The following is a 23610-nucleotide window of genomic DNA, read 5'->3' on the forward strand; positions in this document are numbered from 1 at the left end:
ATTTTTGACCATAATTAATAGGATTTTAGTGTTTCACCACCATGCGAGTATAGGGTTGTTGTCAACGACCCACGATCCCCATCCCACGGATAGCTCGCCGTGATCGTATAGTGGTTAGTACTCTGCGTTGTGGCCGCAGCAACCCCGGTTCGAATCCGGGTCACGGCAGAATTTTCCCTGCAAAGAGTATTATTTAATTGAAATAAAAAGTAACACAAATCCCGTCGGATCAGGCATATTTTGAGTTATTCCTGACCTGGAAAGTAAATAAAACATAAGTGAATTGTAATTGGAAACCAACTTTAACAAGCACTTTGGCTGTCGTCCCTAACACTTGTAAAATCTTTATTCGCTCTCTATATACTATAGTGACAAGCGCATACCCCAAAATATTCCTGTTTTTCTTTGCTACAAGCGTAGCAAAGCGTAAAAACCAAAATATTGAAATTACCAAAGAGTGACTAAGTTTCCAAAAATGCAGTAGTTCCCTATTGTGCCCAGCTGGGGGCAGCCTTTCTCACGAGTTCAGCAAGAGCTTGTCGATTTCCGTTCAAGTCATATAGTAAAGTCACAAATACAGTCTTCTCGGCTGTGAATGAATTAAATTAGTTCATTACGTAGTGAATGAAACGTTTTCAGTTTTTTTAATAATAACTATAATGATAAGCAGAAACTCGATATTACACTTTTCAGCACATACATAGCAGACCCAGAATTCTAACTTAAATCTTAAACATGATTTAAAATGACCCCTGTCAAGTATTGTTATATATGACATTACTGTAGATTGCCTTCACTGATGCATTTTAGTGATCCATGCATTTGATTTGGCATTTTTATGCCGAATGCCCTTCCTGACCCAGCTCTCCCTATTTAATCAAGCCTGGGCCTGGCAGTGGCTCATGGCCCTCGCTGTAGCTATGTTCACTTTTATGCAGCAATCCAAAAGCAGCATTTTACTGTTGTAACACGTGATGTTAGTTCTGTCTACTTTGTGCAGCAGAGTTGGTTTACAGTTGCAGGCTGGCTACCTCTAAGGGGAACCAAGACAAATCATATCTTAGTCTCTGATTTCCTCAGTTAGTCTGCTGACTTGATCTATGGAGCCCATCTTTTAGGGCTTTTGTGGCCTGAACATCTGGATAGCAGATAACACATGAAAAAAGTGTGAGAAGATTGGGGGGGGGGTTATTGTCTGGAAATCCTTAAAGGTTTGGGAACCACTGGGGAATAAAAGTTATTATCTCATAATCCATCAAATGATCCACAGATATTCTCAATGTCAAATATCAATAGAAAAATGTAACTGTAAAAATACAAGGGTGCATAAAATAGGAAATATCTTGCCACTCAGAAAATTGGAGCAGCTCCACCAACCCCAACTTAACAAACCAAGATGGTGATAGTGCATGTAGACATTAGTAAAACTGTAGAAGCTTCAATATGTACTGCCACTATTGAGCTTTTGTGACTCGCTAAATGAGCCCGTCGCAGAGCATTGACCAGGCTCTATCATGAGGATAGAAAGCCAAGCAGTCTAGGACTCATGTCACTTCCAACTCCAATATCCAACTTCGGAGGCAAGTGGAAGGAATCATTACTGTGTGGCCAGAGTCAACCACATCCTCCTGGTATCTATCCCTTTAGAATTGTCTCTACCACCCACTGTCTTTATTGTCTTTTGTCTCTTTGTGGCTGTAAATGATTTCCCCTACAGAGTGCTTGTAAAGATATGCTAATGTTAATTCCATGACATGCCTATGCATCAGTGAATGCAAAAGGCCTCCCCAGGAGGACTTGCTCCTTCACTTAAAACAGGCTGGAAAAGAAGGATAGTCCGAACAGTAAAACACTCACATCTTTTTATAAAATGTATAATTATTATTATAATTATTATTTTTAATAGAAACCTTTTTAATAGAAACCCGTGTGCAAAGAGCATGAAGTTTAAATATAGGCTCTGGTGATGAGTCTGGTTCTGTAGCTGGGCTTTGTAGTCAAATATGTTTGTGTTGTCTAACTGGAGGAGCATCCAGTGTGTTTAAAAGCAAAGATTAGTGAGGTCTTTAAGAGCCATCAGTGCAACAGTCAAAGGCATACTTTTTAGATGTTACATTGGTTTACAAGTAAGATTATACAAATCTTTAAATTGGCATCTAGATACCAAATGCATTATACCACTGGCTTATAATTATTAAATCTTCAGGTCTAACACACAAATACAGCGTATGATAGAGGTGGGAAATTCCTGGAATCAACTGTAACAGCTTACAGTTAATGTAAGCTGTTACAGTTGATTTAATGAATATTATTATATAAGAATGCGCAATGTAACGCAAAGTGAAGAAAAGGGTACCATAGTACACGAGGAAATACACCTGCATGGCCTTTCAACATATAGCAATACAGACATTTTCTACAGCTGACACAGCTGTAACTAACTGTAGACCTAAATTTAGTGTCAGCTGGAAGAATTCTCAAATATCCTTACTACCAATACCCCTATACAGTCCGCTTTTTGTTTTGATCCTCCACCCTCTTCCGTTAGAGGCTGGTCACGTGACCATAACGCCCGTCCAATCCGGTGGCAGAAGCGCAGGGCTCGTAATTTTGAACAGATGGGGAGCAGCCAGGCTGTGGAGAGTTTCTCCGTAACTAAAGGTTGTAGCGAGAAATGCGTAAATGTTTCTTCGACTGATGGACAGTATCCGTCTCTACAGCGAATGAAGGAAACCCTTAGCGCTACCCTTCCGTGATAAATATGAGTTCTCATGTTATCACCCCTGGACCGTACCGAGCCACGAAATTGGTAAGTTAAAGTTCACGAGCTAGCTAATACCTAGCTACTCAGTGTAAGATCGTCATCAACGGAAGCGCTAAACTCATCTGTAGCTGCTTTTAAACACACGCGTTTTGCTGGCTTCTCTAAAAGCAATACAGCAAGAAATTCACAGTAAAGTATCCTCTCTGTGTTTCAGCGTTGCAAAATTGTGGCTCTCTCTGATTTAATATCATCTTCATGACTTTGTTTCAGCAACAAACGTCACCTGTAATCCAGCTAACGAGACCGATTAGTTTACATGGCGTTTGAAAACCGGACCTTAAAGTACGAATTTTCATTAACGCCACTGATGTGATTTTAATCCGATATATTCGGTGATATCTTTTAAATATATATGTCAACAACCTTTGTTCAGTCAGTTATAGACACTCACACATTTGAGTTTCTAATAAAAGAAAGTCACTGGGATGGTGGAATTGGAATATTTAGAGCATTTCTGTTTACAAATATTAGTTCATTCATTAAGATCAATCCTTATACTAAACCAATAATGTTTGCAATTAACGTCCCATGGCTGCTCGATTACTCTGTTATTGTATAAGTGTAACAGATGCGCAGGTATCATAGGGCTGACATATATGGTTCTTAAAGAAACTGTGTTTATATGTTTTTTAAAAAAGAAAATCCTTCCACCTTTAATGGTGGACCTAAAGGATAGATCACCTGTCAATCCGGTTGCTGTCAAACCTCCAATCCATCAGTGCAGGAATTTATTCCACAACTTAAGTGACTTCTGCAGTAGCTGCAATGACAACAAGTAAATATTTGTAAATACTAACTTGTTTTTGAGGTCATTGGGTTTTGTCTTGTGATTCCTGAATCTGCAATATGCCTGCAGAAACCAAAATAGTTTGTTTTAAAATAAAACTGGTCTTAACGCTGCACATGCTTTTTGAATTTTGAGCATAATGAGCTACCAGTTGATGAAATGTGTACCAACGCTTGGATATATCTGCCAGCATCTGAATCAGCAGATACTGTGCTGGCTTAATTACAGCTGAGGGATCTTCTCTGTAGTAGAAGCGTCCTGTCTTTCCCACTGTTACTTCTCACGGTCAATTGTCATTATTATTGTTCTTGTGCACTTTTATCAGCTTTCCTATGGAGCAATTCTGTACAGTATGACACATTATCTTATTTCCTTGCTTGAACTGTGCGTGTCCTGTTTCAGTGGAATGAGGTGACACGTTTGTTTCGGGCTGGCATGCCCCTCAGGAAGCATCGCCAGAACTTCAGGCACTATGCTTCCTGTTTCACTGCTTCTGCTGCTGTTGATTGGCTGCACCAGCTGCTCTGTAACAACAGCAACTTTGGCCCCGACGTTACCAGGCAACAGACAGTTCAGCTCCTGAAGAAGTTTCTGAAGAACCATGTGATTGAAGATGTAAAGGGACGCTGGGGAACAGAGGACCTGGAGGACAACAATGTGCTGTACAGGTAATCTGTTGGCAGAAATGTGCTTTTGGGGATTATTTAACAAAACGGGGTTTAATATGTTGATTGTGCTCCACACAGCATCAAACAGTCTGTTTTTTGGGTTTTGTTTTCTTTGTCCACAGGTTTCCTTCCACTTCTCCTCTGAAACACATCCCCTGTTCAGCTCCAGCCTCAGAGTCCAGATCCATAAAAAAGAGACCTTCATTCAAGGACAAAGAAGGTTTCTTCAGGCTTAGAAGCACAAGGAGGCAGGAGAAAGAGACCCAGGTGAGTTAGATTTATCACTGTTTCAATTTAAAACAATAATATGTTGCATTCGAGAGAAAAACAAGTTCATAGATGCAGTTTTGCACTAATAAAATAAAAAGATTCACTCTGTGATGTTGGTTCTTGTTCCGTACATGTGTTTCAGGAAAATGTGGATCCTGCACTCCGAATACAGCAGGAAGGCGACAGTCAGACAGAAGAAGAGCAGCAGAAACAGAGACGAGAGCTGACAGTGGAGGATGTACAGGAGATCTGGAGAGACATCACGCTGACCCAGTATAAGCACACAAACCAAAAAAACCAAACAAAAAAAACTGAGAAAGACTTCCATGTATATCTAAAACTTGTGTATGTGTTTCAGCCTTCAGAGGATTCTAGATGTTCCATCTCTCGACGAGGTTTTAGACCATCGTTATGTGAATCCACAGAACATCATCCATAATATGACCAAAGTCAACAAACACGGAGTGGTCACACTGGACGACAAGACCAGTAGGTTCACACACCAGTATAAAGGAAAAAAATGTACAGGATAGTTTATGTATAAAGACCTCATCTTTGAAAAAATACTTTTTTACCATAAGGATGTGCTATGAACCACATACTAAAGTCCTAGAAGTGCCATTCTCCAGTGTAAAAGGCCAAAACAACATAATAAATTTTTTTTCTTCAGGTAAAAGTATCTGTGAAAATGTGGTGTTTCTGGGCAATTTTGAATCAGAAAGTCTGGACATAATTTAATCCAGGGGTCTCGAACCTAAATGAGCTGTAGGCTACTGCTGACACTGTCATCTCATTGGAGGGCCACTTTAGTGTTCAAGTAGTACAAAACAAACAAGAAAACACCCACAAATATTTTTTTTGTTTTTATTTTAAATTTCAAGTATTTTATAGCAAGACAAAACTGCAAACATGAATGCACATTTTTTTTCTTCTCACTCTTAACTAACTGAATTAGCCATATTTACATGAAAGTCTAGCCAATGAACTTTTTCTGTCATTTTACACAGTAATTTCTTGCAATTGAAACCCAAAGAGTCATACTGACACATTTCTTGTCTATTGAGATGCTGTTAAAATGCTTTTCTTTCTCTTTTATTAAAACATCACAGCTGAACCTTTTTTTTTCCTTTGTGATAAAGAGGGCCTTCATTTGCTCAGCCTGCTTAAGATCAAAGGGGGCCCACAATGTAAAATGAGTTTGACGTATTATACTGTAAACCAACAAAGAGTCTAACATTAGAACTGCCTCCATAGATGACCTTCCAGACTGGGTTCTGTCTGCCATGAGGAGCCTGGCCAGTTGTGAGTAGCTGCAACTATGTCCTGCATTAACAGTTTTAAAAGGAAAAAGCCTTTTTTTATAGATTTTTTTTTTAATGTGGTTTGATGGATCTATTTACTGAAGATATTATTCAGTGTTGTTACAGTTGCAGTAACATGGCGTTTATTTCCAGGGCCAAAGTACAACGGCACACAGCAATCCTATCCTGGCTTTGAAAGAGATGTCTTCAAAACAGTGTCCGATTACTTCTACAGCCTCCCACAGCCACTGCTCACATATGAACTGTATGAACTGTTTATCAATGTTCTAGGTGGGTTTGCTACTTCCTGTTAATCATTTAGGCCTTTCAGAATCTACATGTTGGTGTTGTGTTAGGATCAAATTTGGCTGCAGGTCTTTTCTGACATGTTGTCTCCACTGTGAGTTGAGTGTTTGACCTCTAACAGTGCTTTGTGACCCCCTAACAGAAGTTTTGGTTGTTTGTGGAATCCTAACTGTGATGTGAGCTGTTGCACTTTTTGTTTTTGTTGTGCCTGATCAGCTGTATGAACAGTAATGGTTTGAACTAACTAAACCCTCTCCTTCCCCTTTGCTGTCTGCTTGCACTGACACCCTGCCTGCCCCCTTGGCTTTCTCTGCCCCCCTTCTCCATGTCTTCATTCACTTTCAGTGTTCTGCGGCTACGTTGCAGCGCCTTCTATGCGCCAGCATTTGAAGCGCAAGAAATCAGACCTTCCTGCAGTCCCCCCTCCAGCCAAGTCGTCGTTTCGCTCCACGGAGTGTCTCCTCCTGTCGCTGCTCAGACAGGGGACATGCGACGAGACAGAATCCCCCATGAGCGAGGTAATTGGTGGGAAACTTCAGTCCCGGCTGGCAGCACTGAAAGGAGGCGGCGGTGCCGATGCTAATGACGGCCCATTAGGAGGCAGCTGCATCAGCCTCAGTACAGTTGTTCCCACCAGACCTCAAACAAGAAGTTGCTCCCTGGAAACCATCCTGGATGACTCTGCCCCTCTTACTAGACAACAGCTGTTTCAGTCCAGTGACAGCCTGGCATCCTGTGCCTATAGCAACAGGAGCCAGGACGACAGCTCTTCCATCACAGCACCTCACACACGTTCATTCGGGACATCTGTGTCCAAACCAGCACCCGTTACTTCTGAAAACGCTCCAGGAGTTACAGCCAGAAACAGGCTGTCTGTCATACCCTTGGCTGGACTGTCAGCTTCACACAGGTCTCGTTCCTTACGGCCTCACAGCTTCAGCAGCTGCCTGGACATCGTCATAGAGACCAGGGAGGAAGATGTCAAAGAGCTTAAGTGGCAGGGTCGAGCAGCAAGCTGCCTCAGTGTAAACTCTCCTTCCAGTCAGTGTCAGGCTTCCTCAGCTTCACATCCTCCATCACTGTCTTCCTGTCATCCCTTCTCTTCCTCCTTTCGTCCTTTCCCTTCTTCTTTCTCATCTGCTGCAACCAAAGCACAAGGGTCTAATGCTGCTACAGGACCCAGACCGGCCTCCAGCACCTCTAATCTTTGGACGCTTCCTGCACCCGCTGCTGTTCGCCGCTGCCTCAGCTCTCTGGAAGTGTCCCACCTGTCACAAGCTGTTTCACTGCTCAAAGCGCCTGTGTCTGTGTCCGCCGGCAACTCCCAGCCCCCCAAAAACCAAAATGAGCACAGTAAGACCCTCTCACCTCTACCTGTCTCTGTGTCTATGTCTAATCAAATTAACCTCATCTAACATCTAACCCCTACTAGCTCCAGTTTGTTCCCTCACTCAAAGCGTGAAGCAGGGAGGCCAGTTCCAGAAAATGACCTCTGTTTTTGTATTCAGCAGTTGACCTTTAACATTTAACAACAGGAAAAAGGCAAAAGTCTGTTTCACAGATCATGTAGCTGCAGCACAGTTTAGCCAGATAAATAGAACTTGTTTTGTCGTACAGACCCCCAGATTTCATTAAAATCTATAGAAACAGTCTAAAAGGAAGATGGCATAGGAGTCCTTTATTCCTGGGTGACAGTCGTGCTGCAGTGTCATGTTCACAAGCCTTACCTGCCTCATTTCACACCATAGCTGTAGTCGATTCATTTTCTCATTCATCCATTCATTGTGTAGTCTAGCAAATGTGACGTAGCAATGGATGAATGTGGTCCTGAAGTGTGGTTCTTCAGTTTGACTGAAAACACTTACTTGCGTGTCCGTGACTTTCTAACGGTGTTCCTGCATGTAGGCGTTCTCCAGCCTCAGTGTGAACGTGTAGCCATCGAGGCCCTGCAGCTCTGCACCCTCCTCCTTCCACCTGCCTCCCGCAGGAAGTTGCAGCTGCTCATGAGGATGGCGTCACGCATCAGCCAGAATGTAGACATGCCTCGCCTCCACCCTGCTATCGGCACTCGGACATTGGTAAGGAGATATCAAATGTTCCTCTCTAATACTCTGAACATTCCCTAAAGAAGTGTGAGCACAGACATGTATGCCATGTTCTTTTATCATGATGTCCCTGTTTGTTTACCTTTTATTCGTGGATTTCAGATGGTTCACACATTTTCAGGCTGTGTCCTGGGCAGTGCTGAGGAGTGTGATTTGGATGAGCTGTTAGCAACCAGGCTGGTGTCATTTTTAATGGACCATCAGCAAAGCATCCTCTCAGTCCCAGAGTACCTGCTTGGTGCCATCAGTGACCATATACAGTACCTACGAACAGCACAGGTATACCTTCAAACTGTAAACCACAACCAACTAATTCTTAAAGAAGCAGAGCATGTCTGTTCAAATACAACCTGCAGAAGCAAGCTGATAGCTGTGAATGCTCAAAATACACCTTTTCATGCTGCTGGAGCTTTGAGGGGAACCTGCCAGCTCCATTGGGAGCTTTAAAATCTGTTAACATGTTGATTTCTTCATGTTTTTACTGTCCTGATTTCAGGTCCCGATGGACTCTGTTTCAAAGACTGACAAAAGCGATCCGGTTTGCCCTCCAATGCCGGTCTACACGTTCTGCCATCAGATCAGTGGCGCTGAGTTTGAACAGCAAAAACTGGAGTCTTCTCAGAAGGCCATGGAGGAGCTGCTAGAGATCCTGGTGACAGATCAAAACATCAGTGAGAAGGACAGACGCAAGAAACTGAAACAGGTAACGGACTACTGAAAGTCCAGGCGATGCCTCAAGTCTGGTTCTGTTTGCACAAAGATGCAAAGTGAATAAAGAAGTCTTCCTGTTTTGATTTGTAACCCTAGTACTTGACCAATGAGTTTCTCATCAAGTTTCAAATTTCCTTCAGTATGGCATGATGATAATTGTAAATGATACTTTGTTTTAAACTGTGACGGTGGTAGCTAACATGCCAAACCCCATGGTTTTAAACAGTATCCCACTTACCTATGGGAGAGGTAACAGTGGCTATCTTTGATACACACTCACACGTATTTGGTTTTAAGTCAATTTCCAGTGTTTTCAACTTGAAAGCTATTTTCAGTAGCCTTCAGATTCCTGAAGGTCACACAAGGATATAACAAGTTACTTCACATCCTCAAAAATGCTGGAAATCTGCAGACTCAGCTAAATGTAATTTTCTTATTGTTCTCCTAAGTTTCAGAAGCAGTACCCAGACATCTACAGGCAACGATTCCCCTCCTCGGATGGCGAGAGCAAGACTGACAACAAACCAAAGATTAAACCTCCACTCCTCAACATCAAGAAGACCAAAGCTTTCAGCATCAGGAACTGAACGACTGCAGGAGGCGCGCTCTCGCCGCTCACGTCGTGATCACTGCACTGATATCACACTCCTGGCAGGACAATTGAGAAGTCGTTTTTCCCATGGCAGCCAAAAGCAGTGTGTTACATTGGAAATGCTGTTGTTACTGTTGTGTTTATTGTAAGTAAATGCAGACTGGATGATTTTAACAGGAGTTGATTTGTGTATTCATGTGTTGTGTATATTTGTATTGAGTTTTGAGTGCTGACTTAGATGAAGGCTTGTGACCGTAGCTCTACAGAGCCGTTCATACCATTTAGGTTCTCTGAATACATGTTTTATGAAGAAAGGTACTTTACCTGTTGTCCCCTCACTCTTCTTTTCTATTTGTATCTGATACTGGCCCGTGTGTGTGTTCAAGTAAGAAGCAAGCTCCAAAAGGCAATTGGGAGAAAAATATGCAATTCTAAGATCACTGGTCAATATGGGAGCAATTAGATTTCTTAATTTATATGAATACTGACAGCAGGAGGAGTGCTAGTTGTTGTTTGTTTTTTGTTATGCTGATGTTTTTTAAAGTTTCAATATTTTCTATCATAGACGCCTAAGTTTTATTTGTCAGGCCTGATGTTGAGCATTTTCTCTTTCTTTGCCCTCATCTTATTTTCCCTCTGTCGAGTATTGAGTTTTTAAAACTCTTTTTGAAATCTTAGTTTTATTTTGTGGTGATTTTTTTTTTTCAGGATGCTAGCTTTTTCATATCTAGCTCAGTTATTTTAAATCGTGTTAATCTTTCCAATTTCTTTTTACTTCTTGAGCTTATGTGTCTCATCCCTGCTTTGTTTAGTGGATTGTTTGCACTTGGAGCTAGGCCAGCATGCTTATGTCAATCACCAGTGTGGTCATTTATACGTATTTAAGGCTTATTAGACTTCCCAAACCAAGTTTTTCCATCAGACACCTGATATGCCCTTGGCATGGGTAGTGCCTAGTGAGAGCTTGACCTGAATGCGCATCCATTCATTGCAGTGCTGCATGCTGACAGGTATTTGGTAAACTGAGGGGAATTACACAACTCATGTCAAGTGTCTGAAGAAATCTTAATATTCAAATGGTGTCAAACGCTCTTTTATTTATCTTAAGCTACATGAAGTATTACTTCTATCCTGGTATGTTTGTGTTTACCTCAGATCAGATGGTGCATGAATGTTTAACCACACACATTCATCATTGGTGTTCTCTGTGTTTTGTACCTACAACTGTTCCTCTACATTGTTTACTATGCAAAGTCCTGGGAAATAAATTTGTTTAGCTGTTCAGTGTTTCAGTGGTATTTGTATTGAAGTGACAGCTTTATTTAGAACATCATTAATATTATTATTATTTCTGGTGTTGAACATCTACCTGGCAGGATTTTTTCCTTTGTTATTAAATTGATGTATGTGTTGGAGAGATTTCTTTTTGCATTCATGTTAAAATCATAATTGAGCAACACCTAAATGCATTTTGTATCTGGAGACTGTTTAAACCTAAAAGCAGCTTCACAGTTTTATATTAGTGGGCAGTAATAATAATAATGACCATAACAACTAAATAAGTACCATGTGACATCTTGTTTCTAAAAAAGTGTTTCATGCTGACAGGTATTTAGTAAGCTGGGATGAATTACACAACCCGTGTCAAGTATCTGAAAAAATCTCAAATTCAACTCCAAGTGTCAAACACTCCTTTTTTTATTTATCTTAAGCTGCATGAAGTATTACTTCTCCCCTGATATGTACCTCAGATCAGATGGCGTGTGCATGTTTAACCACACATGCATTCATCATCGATGTTTTGCACCTACAACTGTTCCCCTACATTGTTTCCATTGCAAAGTCCTGGGAATAAACTTATTTAGCTGTCCAGTATTTCAGTAGTGTTTGTACTGAAAGGATAGCAATAAAGGTACACAATTACATCTGCCTGGCCACCAGATAGGTAATATTACCTCCTCCTTTTTACGTTACTCTGACGCTCCTGGTGGGATGATTTTTGCTCCAGTGTTAAAATTATAATAGAGAATCACTTAGATGGATTTAATATCCTGAATATTCCTTAAACCTAAAAGCTGCTTCACAAAGCAGCAGGCAGAACAAACACGAGCAGCCAGGCTGCTGCTAAAGAAGCTCGTTCAGTGTGCTCGAAGTTTCTCAGCTTTTTGTTACTTTTTAGAAGTAGCTATAATCTGAGTATAGCCAGTCAGAAACCACAAAGTTTATTATTTGCAAATGTGTAAACTTGCAGGCTTCATGATTTCATATTTTTATTGCCCTCTATTACCTCCGTGATCTTTCTTGTGATCCAATATTTACATGATACTTCTTCCATGGCATAATAATAACAACCATATTATTATGCCATGGAAGAAGTATCATGTATCTAAAAGATGGACACAGTAACCATGATTTCCAATTGATTTCTGGATTCTGCCTTAAAAACGTAGGTTATAGCATTTTGGCTGCTGTCTTGTTGGATTTTGTGATCCAGAAGCAGAGATATTTAGATGTGACAATAAGTTGCTAAATGCCTGATAATTTGTGCTAACAGATTATTAAAATACTAGAACTGAATTCACTAAATCTGAATCACAAAATAAATGGTTGTTTTGTGTCTTAATGTTTGTCAGATTACGCAACTGAATGCGCTCCAGTAGACACCAACACCACGATCACAGTCAAGACCCAAAAGTCTTGTCTAGATAGCTATCAGCTTTTAGGCTGTAAATCAAAGAAACACTTTGATACGGCTCCTTGACTTACCCACCTTAATTTCTTGTGATACTCCAAGCCGCAGATGGTATCTCTATAAGTGGGAAAGCATCTCAAACCAATAAGAATCCCACCTGTCGCAGGATGAAATGAAGCCCATTTGTGTGTGTGTGTGTGTGTGTGTGTGTGTGTTACTCTCCTTCCTCACTGAGTAGCTAATTAAAATAGTTTCTCAGCCTTTGTCAAAGCTGTCTGGAACTAATTAGATAAGATTCTTTCTGCAAGCATATCCACCTTCAAACAAACTGCTTTTAAAGGCTGAATTTGCTAGTTTGACCCACATCACTGGTGACTGTTTGTGTTCCCAGACCTTGTTTAGGTGGGCCGGAGAAAGTTCTGCAAAGAGCCGGGGGCCTGGCGTCTGAAAGGAGAGGACACAAAGCTGGTTTGTTCAGCTCTGGTTAAGACTTGGGGGGGAGGTGGAAGAGGTTTGGGGAGGGGTGCTGAAAAGGGGGAGCAAAAGGCATGAAGGGAAAATAGGAGAGGAGAGGAGGAGAAGAAGAGGACAGGGAGCGAGGAGGGATGGAAAAGGGGAGGGGAGAGGGAGAAGGAGAGGAGGGTGGATGGGGCACCGTTTCCATTGCTTACCACAGGAAATCTGTGCAGGGTTTAAATACAAGCCAGAGCCTCTTTTGTAAGCAGCTTGTGTGAAAGTGTGTGAAGAGCGTAGCAGCATGGTCAGCCGGTGAGTAACATATTCTCTTTAGTTTCTCAGATGCATGGCAGTGAAGAGAAACACTTGAAAGCTTGAAAATGACTTTTCGAGGTTGGGTTTTGCTGGTTTTCCCCAACAACATAACAGAAAGCAGCTTGCAGACGTGCTTTGTTCTGCTCTGCTCGAAATGATCTGATGATGAGTCATCGGAGCAGATTTCAAACAGTTTACCTCGAGAGTTTCAACCTGAAATTTCACAGTAAGTCGTTGGTGCTGCAGTAAAATACTCGATGGATCTTAGAAAAGCTCAGAAAAGCTGATGTATGTACTCTGAAGGAATCTTGGCCCAGTAACTGAGGAAGAATTTCAGCCCTGCTTCTACCACACAAATGCAGCCAAGCAAGGAACAGAAAAACAAAACTGTGAGAAAGAATGTTGATTTTAAAAGGAATAGAAAAATGTAAGAAAACACAAAAATAATAATACATGACAAAACAAGACCACTCAGAACCCCCAGAGGAGGCCCACTGTATTTCTGTGAAGTTTGAAGACAACTGAGGAAATATAATGCAGTGTGACCTTGACTTTGACCTGATTTTCACAAAAAGTAAATCAGCTCGAGCTTTTATTGGTATCTACCGTCTGAGAAAATGTGAAAATGATATCTTGACAGCTATGGATGCTAGACTGCAAACAAACAAACAGACAAACAAACAAATGGAACCAATTACATACTCCCTCCCTTTGAGGGGAGGACAATGGGTAAAATATCCAACAAAAGACAAACAAACTGGCTGTTAACAAGACAAGCAAGAAACAAGCAGTTGAGAAAACTTGTAGACATATTTCATTATTTCTGAACTCCTTTAAGAAATAAGTCTAAAAAAGAAAACCTTTTTGTATTTTGCTTGCAGCGTGGAGCATCCTGCTGCCAGCTACAAGAAGATCTTTGAGTCAGTGGAGGAGCTGAATGAACCCATACCAGCAGTTATCACTGGTAGGAAAGAGCAACTGACAAAAAACAAGTAGCAATGCATGGCTGTGTCGATGGCAGTGTGGCTTTAATCACTAACATTTATGGCTCCAAGACAGTGAATCACCTGAAATTTCCTCCAGTTCCAGTATTACGTGAGATTTCTGATTTAGTGGTAATGAATAATCTGCAGTTAAATATGCTTTAGATATTGTGAGAGACTCATGGTCCTCTAAAGATTTATCATTACAGCTTGGGCAATTATGAACAAATCAAGGATCACATGTGGGAAATTAGAAATTCTTTATTTTGCTGAGGAACATTTAGTTGTGACAGATCTCCTGTCTGCATAAACTTGCATCTATGATCTGATGAGTATTACTTATGAGTGGCAGAAGCAAAGAACAATGTGCCACACTCCTCTGTTATATGTTCACCTTTGCAGTGTGAAGGTGGCAGGTAATGGCAGGTATACAAGGGGGAGCCCATTTTTCTAAGCTTAAAAGTATATTGGTTTGCTTTTATAACTTGCGCAACAACTTTCAGGTCATGTCATTGCATATGTTTACAATGATGGACTGTAGAAACGGGGGAGGGGAAGGATCCAGGCCATGCACAGTATAGAAACTGGACATACAGCTACTGTCACAATGTCATCTGTTGATTTCTAAAGTGCAGTTTTGAAACTTCATGATTGGTGTTTTCATTGTCACCATCTTGAGCTAAAAAAAATAATAATAATTTTAAGTAGGTGCGACAAACACGGGCAGGTGTGATTGCTCTCTCCCTAACAACTTGTCAGTCACAAGTCATCAACAAATTGACATGCCATTCTGAAACATAGTATAACCAAGATTTATAAAATAGACTTCACTGTTCTTCATGAAAGAAGTGACTGAGCCCATAAACTCAGGAAAGGGTTAACACAGGGGAATGCAGGAAGACTTTTCCCATAGACTGCTGTGGGACCTGAACACTTTCAGTAACCACAGCTATCCCCATCTGGTGGCCTTCAGATAGCATGCAGGGCTAAAGCATTTTACACTGGCTGTGTTTTCCTCACATGGAATCTACATTTATGGTTTTCTAACCCCTCTTACTCTTGAAAACTCCCACTGATGGTTGCATTGATGTAACAACAAAATTTCATCACAAGCGTGCGGTTTCTCTTATTTTTTAATCATCTGAAATGTCAAATGGAAACATCTGCAAAAGGCATTTCTCCTATGACATCCACAGGTGCACTGCCTATTTCAAAGTCATAGTGAAACAATAAACACAAGTTAGCAGATTATATTAACATAATCATCTAATATATACTAAAATAAATATGTACGGCATAATAGCTTAACGCCAGAAAATACACTGCCCAGCATTATCATTACACTAGTGTGCTTTTTCAAATTACGTATAGTTATTTGTTATACCTACAGTTAGTTCCGTATTTAGTGTTTACTCAAATAAAACTCCTTTGGTGACCATTAGGTTACTCACAGGTAACGTACGTTGAACATGACACGCGAAAGACACAAACATCGCTATCACAGAAAGATAATAAAATGAACATAATACTTAAGAAAATCAATAGAGTTAGGATTTATAATAACATTATTATGTAACATATACGAATAAATATAAATATGTATATACAGTGTTGGGAAGGTTACTTTTAAAATGTATTCCATTACAGAATACTGAATACATGCCCCAAAATGTATTCTGTAACGTATTCCGTTACGTTACTAAATGACAGTAACGTATTCTGAATGCTTTGGATTACTTAATATATTATCATGCTGTTTACAACTACGTGAATGTACTATTGCTGTGATTTATTACTGTTACTGAAGGTCTGCGGCTCCGAACCGTAGTAAAGGGACATCTGGCTAATACGGTGGGTTCGTGTCGGGCTCGTAGCTGAAAACTAGCTTTACTTTGTTGTCTGGGTCAACTTTGCTTGCCAGAGACAGAGAGAGGCGTTGAAAGGCTGCTCCAACAGAACTTATTTTTTCCGGAGGAAAACACGAACACAGTGTACAGTTGAGTCTTAATAGCTTACTTACAGCTGGGCTCGTCAGGCACTCTTCTTGGCTGCGGTGGTTATTATTATATTTACATGCTTCCAGCTCCCGTTTTTGCTCCGTGACAGCTCGGACTTTTCCTTTCTCTCCCTCCCTCGCGCTCACAGACACATGGCAGTCCATTCTCGCTGCAGCACGGACTACACTGCCCATGAGGCTACATTCTTTAGGGCCATGCCTGTAGCATTCTGCCTTTTAGCTTAGCACAACAACAACAACAACAACAAAAAAGCGCTCTCTCACCCAGGAAACATGCAAAGAGAGAGCGCGTCACCCTGTAACCATGGCAACCGTAACGCTGCCGCCTGGAACAACAGAGCGTAGCTGTCAAACAAACCCAAACAGTCCTGACCCGCGACGATATGAAACAGGAAAGTACCGCCGTGTAATCCATTTATTTCAACAAAGTAACTGTATTCTGAATACCACCTTTTTAAACGGTAACTGTAACGGAATACAGTTACTCATATTTTGTATTCTAAATACGTAACGGCGGTACATGTATTCCGTTACTCCCCAACACTGTGTATATATGTGGCATGTATATGTACTGCCTCATGGAGTGTAATGTTTTTTGATTGAACTAAATGTTGTACATTGGTTAACATAAAGGCTGAGATATACTCAGCTTCAGGCCTGACCTGTTCACCCGTTTACACAAAATGCATTTTTGGTGTTACTGCCAGAATCAGTCTTGTGGATAAAAATACTGTAGTGTTATAAGTGACACTGGGGTGTTAGAAATGGGTGAAGTCTGATACTAACCACTTGGTGTACATAGTGTGAAAACAGGTGTGGACAGAATCCTTCAGTCTGAGTTTTTAGACAGCAGAATGTGGCATCATGTGGTCAGGATGTGCACGGCTTCATGTGATGGTTTTATCACTGCAGGTGTTATCCCGTCATGGCTGGGGGGAAGTCTTCTCAGGATGGGTCCAGGTCTCTTCGAGGTGGGAGATGAACATTTCCAGCACCTGTTTGATGGACAGGCTCTCATCCACAAGTTTGACCTGAAGAACGGTCAGGTGACTTACTACCGGAAGTAAGAAAACGTATTAATCTACAAAAGCAGAGCACATTATTTTTATATTTCATATTTCAAGTTGCAGTATTCTGAGGAAATACCTTTTAAAAACGAAAATGTTTCTAGCTGTACTGACATCAGGGCATTAAGGCATTTTCTCTTTAATCCACCAAAAACAAAAAAGAAGAAGAAGAAAATCTGGTTCTCATATTCCCAGCAGCTCCAAGATCCAGTTGTGGGTTTTTATGACATCTGATTTTGGTTTGCAGTTCTTTGCAGCTGAGGAAGAGTGGGATGTTGCAAAGAAACAGGCAACGAATGAAGAAGGCTTTTTGTGTTTCAAAGATTTCAGTCACGTGTCACAATGAAAATTTTTAAAGTAATATGAGTGGGATTCAAAAATAGCTGACATAGTTGATGTTTGTGCTCAGGTTTATTAGGACAGATGCCTACGTTCGGGCCATGACAGAGAACAGAGTTGTCATCACTGAGTTTGGCACGACAGCCTACCCAGACCCCTGCAAAAACATCTTCTCGAGGTAATCACAAACCCATGCCCTAAAATGGTTTAATATCTAATTTTGTAGGTGCACACATCCAACATTCCTGTGGTTAGGAAGTGCATGATGTTGAAAGCGTTCAGTCCCTGGAGAAACCTGTTGGGGTTATTTTTTTAACTCATGCATAGCTTTAGTTTTAGTGAAATGTCTAGTTATTTCAAGATCTATTTATAGACTTTTTAATTTTTTTTCTTAGTGTTTGCCATTTATGTTCCACATATCCCCTTTCAGTGTCCTTAAATGAACCGTGCTCATTCCCAGTGCTATATTTTTATTCTTGAACTTCATATAGTAGTTTTCATGAGTCATGAATAACTATCAATATTCTAATAAATATCCATGTTATATTATAATGAGCCTTGGTGCATCCTCTCAGTTCATACACTGTAAACAATCTATTAGCTCCCTCCTTGTAACTCGACCTTCACCTGATTGGTTGCCCCTTACACACAGGTAGTTTTACCAGTAGGTGGGTTGGGGTTCCTGAGATGACCATATTAAGGTATCCTCCCTCTTTGATGCTTTACAAATCCCAGGAGTAACACAGTGTCAAGCTTTAGCTTTTGGTTCACATACACTGATCTTATCATGTTGTATTATTACTATACATTATATGGGTTTAGGGAAATGGTTGGTTTAATATAAAGTTTTCCTCGTGCTTGTAATTTCAGGTTCTTTACTTACTTCAGAGGCATTGAGGTGACTGATAACTGTTTAGTGAACGTCTACCCAATTGGTGAAGACTTCTACGCAGTCACTGAGACCAACTACATTACCAAGGTTGACCCTGATTCACTGGAGACATTAAAAAAGGTGGGAGCTGATTGGTTTAAATTTACAGTAAGCTAGAGCCATCATCATTTTCTGGTAGCTTTATTAAAGCTATACCCTCCCCAAATATGCCAGAAGGAAGTGTTCTAGTTTTCAACATTGCTACATTTTCAGTTGTTTTATTATTCTTTCCCTGCAGCATCTATGACTGTTTCTGGTTGTGATTTTACATATTTAGCTTTTAAATTGAATGTCTTCCAATTTACAATAGGTGGATCTTTGTAAGTACCTCTCAGTGAATGGGGTGACTGCCCACCCCCACACTGAACGAGATGGCACGGTCTACAACATTGGTAACTGCTTTGGCAAGAACATGAGTCTGGCTTATAACATTGTTAAGATCTCACCTGTTCCGAAAGGTGAGTTTATTATACATAATACTCTAAATGACTATCAATGTATATGTTATGGATATGTTGGATGTGATTTGATTGATTATTATTTTATTATTATGTCTATTGATGTTTATTGCCCTTCAAGTTATATAGTACATTTTCATCTTATAGAGATTTGGGTTTGAAAGGAATATCATGCCTGAATTTTCCAGATAAGCTTGTAAGCACTGACTGTTTGTTACTGCGATGACAGACTGTGAAAAAAGAGAGAGAATATGATAGATAAAAAGGGAGAGAAGAGGACAGAAGAAAACCTTGGATAAGAAAAAAAGAAGAAAAGAAAATGAGCCAAAGATTGAAAAAAAGGTTTAAAAAAAAGTTAAAGCAGAACACAGAGAATTAAAATAAAATTGTCAGGAACAATGTATATGTTTGTATCTCTGTGATTCCAGATAAATCAGACCCCATAGAGAAGTCCCAAGTGTTGGTCCAGCTGCCAAGCAGTGAGAGGCTTAAACCCTCCTACGTACACAGGTGCAGAGTTATCTCATACATATACTCCAAGCCTGTTTTTTGTTTCTTCCTCTATCTTTGTATTTGACGTTTTACCATTAAGAAGAACTGTGCTTTGCCTCTGAGTGTCTTTCACTGTTTTGTTTATCTGTCTCCAGCTTTGGTATGACAGACAACTATTTTGTATTTGTGGAGCAGCCGGTGAAGATCAACCTGCTCAAGTTCTTGTCAGCTTGGAGCTTCAGAGGAGCCACATACATGGACTGCTTTGAGTCCAACGCCAGCATGGGGGTAGGCAGGGAACAGGCATTAAAGAAGGCCTGTGGAATCCTGGAATCCAGTCTGTTTGTGAATGCTGGAGTTACAAACACCTGCAATATTTGAATATAAGTTATATTAGCTGTTTTGGACTCGCATTAATTTCACTAAAAGCCACACAGCTGTGCTATTTACTAAAGTCACCTGCTTTGTCCAAGTTTCTAAGTCTTCTCCTGGGAAAAAATTAATTGATTGGTCATGTGTGTCTGCTTGGTATCATCTGGTCAGTGAGTATGTGTGTTTGTGTGCTGCAGACATGGTTCCATTTGGCCAGTAAAGAGCCAGCAGGTTATCTGAGTAGTCACAAGTTCAGAACATCAGCATTCAACCTCTTTCACCATATTAACGCCTATGAAGACGAAGGATTCATCGTTGTCGATCTCTGCACGTGGAAAGGGTAAGTGTAAAGCTGTGTGTCTGTGCAAGTGTCTTACATGCATTTATGTGATATCTCTATCTCTCTCACTCTCTCTGTGTTTCTTTAAAGTCATGAATTTGTGTATAACTACCTGTACCTGGCTAATCTGAAAGAGGAGTGGGAGGAGGTGAAGAAAGCAGCTGCACGAGCTCCACAGCCTGAGGTCAGACGATATGTCCTTCCACTGGATATTCACAGGGTGAGTCTACACACAGAGAGAGTGCAAGTTATTAATGTCATCAGTAATATGTTCAATCATTATTAGTGATTATTTAGCACTGTAACAGGATCCATCATACTGATTAGGCAGGCCACATTTTTTAAAATGCAGAAGGAAATTCATTATAACAACACAGTATTAGGTATTGTAGCAGCTAGATAGTGTAGTGGTAAGACTACAAACCTTTAGAGCGGGAGTCGCAAGCTCGATTCCGATTTCATTTTTTCCTGCAAAAACCTGACTTGTTGCTCGCAAATTCCACGTAAGTACAGGACACTTGCACCTTTGTAGTAGTTCTTACAGTGTAATTGTTTCATTGTTTCCTCCAAACCCTGACCTGTTGCCTGCAAATTGCACATAATTACAGGGTACTTACACCTTATACACAGGTTGTATTATAAAGTGTTACCAGTTTTTTAATCTAATATGTCATAGGGTTGATCAGAAACATTGTAAATGACAAATAGTGATTAATGGAATCATGGAATCATCTCTTCATATCAGTTTTAATTGGTCAGCTCACAGCCTCTAAAGCAAATTTTTGCTACTACAGTATAAGTGGAAACGGTGTTGTCACTGTTATTTATATACGTGTTTATCTGAGAATAGGTCAAGTTAAATTACATCTAATTATATTAGATACAATATTATATTGTTATTATATTATATTTTATTATAGTATAATTGGGAATAACAATCATTAGCCTCTCTATGTAACCTAAAATGTATTTAAAACTTAAAAAACCTATTTAAATACCTTTTGTTTCACCTGCTGAACCCTTCATCGAAACTGTGGGCATTCATGAATCAGAAAATAATGAAATAATGGGATCTGTGTTGAAAGGCTATTCTAAAACTTGCTTTTGGGCAATTTTATCTTTGTATTTTCTGCATTTTGTTTGAGATATTTACCTTTAAAAGTGCTATATAAATAGAATTGTATTTTAACTTTTGTATTTATTTTATTAGATCCTTACTGTAATGGTTCCCATAGAGCTGGATTAACAAGTAGACTAACTGACCAATTAGTTAGCTTGTTTGTCATACCAGGAAGTAACAAAATAACACAAATAAAAATCTAGTTGTAATATGACATACAGAATATTTTTAACTTGTGCCAACAAAATGTTCTGTCATTCCATATTTATTTAACCCTAAAAAAAACAGCATGACGCCAAAACATTTACTGTAACCTAGGGATGATATCTCTTTATCTTTAAGCTCCATGGTATTCTGCACACTACTTTGTGTGTGTTTTCAGGAGGATCAGGGGAAGAATCTGGTATCTCTTTCGTACACTACAGCGACCGCCGTTCTTCACAGCGACGGTACTATTTGGCTCGAACCTGAAGTGCTGTTTTCTGGACCAAGACAGGGTATCACATATACACTATAGTTTACATATTCTCTGTATATTCCAATATGTGTATCCTGAAGGGTACATAATACACTGATTGTTATAACACAATGAATATATGCTCATATTCATTTATTTTCTCTGTGTCACTCTCTCAGCTTTCGAGTTTCCACAGATCAACTATTCAAAGTGTTGTGGGAAGAAGTACTCCTTCGCCTATGGCCTGGGACTCAACCACTTCATTCCTGACAGGGTAAGAAGGGTTTTCATTGAACACATAATGAGACGAGGACAGCTGCAGGGCCCATGATGTTAGCTAACTCCACAAGACATTAAAAGAAACTGGTTGCTGCTTAGATCGTCAAGCTGAATGTGCAGACCAAAGAGACCTGGGTGTGGCAGGAGGAGGACAGTTACCCATCAGAGCCACTGTTTGTGCCGTCACCCGGAGCTACAGTGGAGGATGATGGTATGACACATTCTCACATCTTAGCCCACAGAATTACACACTAACACTGGTCTGGTCTAAACTGGTGTGTTTGTGGGTTTCAGATCATATTGAATCAAGCATGAGATTAATTTATTAAATTATTGTCTTATTTATTAGATGCTTAACATTTTTGTTGTTATTACATTAAGTGAAAAAACAAAAACAAACAAGGATAATCTTGAATATGCTCAATGGGTAAAGTGACCGCCTCCATTTTTTATATACAGTCTATGATCCAAAGGCGCATTATTTTCCCTGTCCAGTAAGTGGAACTCCTGTAAATGCTTTGAGTTTTCATGGAAAATTTGATGAGTAAGGATACATTTTAAGTTACACTGCAATCATTCACACATTGGCAGTTAAAGTTTTTGATATACTAGTCAACTTTGTGTAATGTATGTTTCAAACCAAAGTTTTTAGAAACGCTACATAAATCTCTGCCTAGCACAGATGACACAACTAAATATGGGATGCAAGCTTATACTTTCTTTTATTCATCCAGCATCATTCATAATTCATAATCTATACACACCCAAACTCTAACTGTAGACACATTACGCTCATTTGAAACAACATTTTTGCGTTTTTCCTTAAGAACGTTTGCTGTAGAACACGCAAGCAGTTGCCTCCCGTGTCTGGGTATTGCAGGTGTGTTGCTGAGTATTGTGGTAAAGCCAGGTGCACAGAGACCAGGTTCCCTGCTGGTGCTGGATGCCAGAAACCTGACAGAGCTCGCCAGGGCAGACGTCACCACTATCATCCCCATCACCCTGCATGGGATGTACAAGCCGTGAAGCTGCATTTCGTCCAAACAGGTGCTTCATGAAATACACCAGTCTGGCTCTTTTCTTCCACCATAGACGAGTTTTCTTGTGGAAATGAACCCCCATCATTGCTTTACAATGCTGCTAAAAAAAAAAATCTTCAGCAGTCTCTGTCATATGTTACCTGGCCACACAATGCATGCTTTTTCCTGTAGCTGATGGTGAGGAGAAGCCCAGTGAAACTAATAGCATTACATCAACCATATTTACTGCATAATCAGTTTATGTTTATGTAATCGTTGTTATAAAGCCACAGCTACAAACATACACAGACAGTATTTTTGCTACAGGTATTTGAAACAATTGACAGATGTTTATTCAGCAGCGTACCACCCTGGCATCAGCAGTCCCACTGACCAACGACATGTACACGTCTTCTCTTCTCATATTACATGTAGTTTTTAGTTGATATAAGATGATCTTTTTACATTTTTATGTAAATGTGTAATTTCCCTTTTTGGTTAATAAAAAAAACTTGTGTTCTGTGTTCTTGCTTAAAACATTACAAACAAATAACTACACAAAATGTTAAAATTCATGGTATTTAAACTGAAAAAAAAAACCTATACTACAATAATTACATTATAATTTTTTCTAAACTGGGTTTTATTTGGACCAAACTGACAGAAATACAGTACATGTTTCTAGTCAACTGTTTTTTTAGGAAGACAT

At 40.0% G+C, this 23610-nt stretch overlaps 2 protein-coding genes and 1 non-coding gene across 4 annotated transcripts; all 3 read left to right on the forward strand.

The window, feature by feature from the left end:
- Window positions 1-96: 96 nt before the first annotated feature.
- Window positions 97-168, forward strand: trnah-gug (transfer RNA histidin (anticodon GUG)). Its single transcript has one exon. It is a non-coding gene; the product is annotated as a tRNA-His (tRNA).
- Window positions 169-2705: 2537 nt separating this feature from the next.
- Window positions 2706-10818, forward strand: depdc1a (DEP domain containing 1a). Its single transcript, XM_063501163.1, has 11 exons — window positions 2706-2809; window positions 4014-4279; window positions 4402-4546; window positions 4692-4822; window positions 4908-5038; window positions 5804-5851; window positions 6004-6141; window positions 8062-8234; window positions 8364-8540; window positions 8758-8964; window positions 9422-10818. The coding sequence occupies exons 1-11, from the start codon at window positions 2762-2764 to the stop codon at window positions 9557-9559; spliced, it is 1602 nt and encodes a 533-aa protein (XP_063357233.1). The 5' UTR covers window positions 2706-2761; the 3' UTR covers window positions 9560-10818.
- Window positions 10819-12915: 2097 nt separating this feature from the next.
- Window positions 12916-23451, forward strand: LOC134647034 (retinal Mueller cells isomerohydrolase-like). 2 transcript variants are annotated; one of them, XM_063501164.1, is made up of 14 exons: window positions 12916-13024; window positions 13909-13991; window positions 16940-17090; window positions 17504-17611; window positions 18304-18445; window positions 18675-18822; window positions 19251-19332; window positions 19470-19602; window positions 19884-20026; window positions 20117-20246; window positions 21529-21643; window positions 21783-21877; window positions 21982-22093; window positions 22763-23451. In XM_063501164.1, exons 1-14 carry the CDS (start codon window positions 13014-13016, stop codon window positions 22906-22908), a joined length of 1599 nt encoding a protein of 532 aa, XP_063357234.1. In that variant the 5' UTR covers window positions 12916-13013; the 3' UTR covers window positions 22909-23451. The 2 variants fall into 2 exon arrangements, with proteins under 2 accessions (XP_063357234.1, XP_063357235.1); XM_063501165.1 differs by lacking the exon at window positions 13909-13991 and having other exon boundaries at window positions 12954-13024; window positions 22763-23449.
- Window positions 23452-23610: the final 159 nt, after the last annotated feature.

Source organism: Pelmatolapia mariae, linkage group LG17 (genome assembly GCF_036321145.2).
Source record: "Pelmatolapia mariae isolate MD_Pm_ZW linkage group LG17, Pm_UMD_F_2, whole genome shotgun sequence".
Classification (NCBI taxonomy): Eukaryota; Metazoa; Chordata; class Actinopteri; order Cichliformes; family Cichlidae; genus Pelmatolapia; species Pelmatolapia mariae.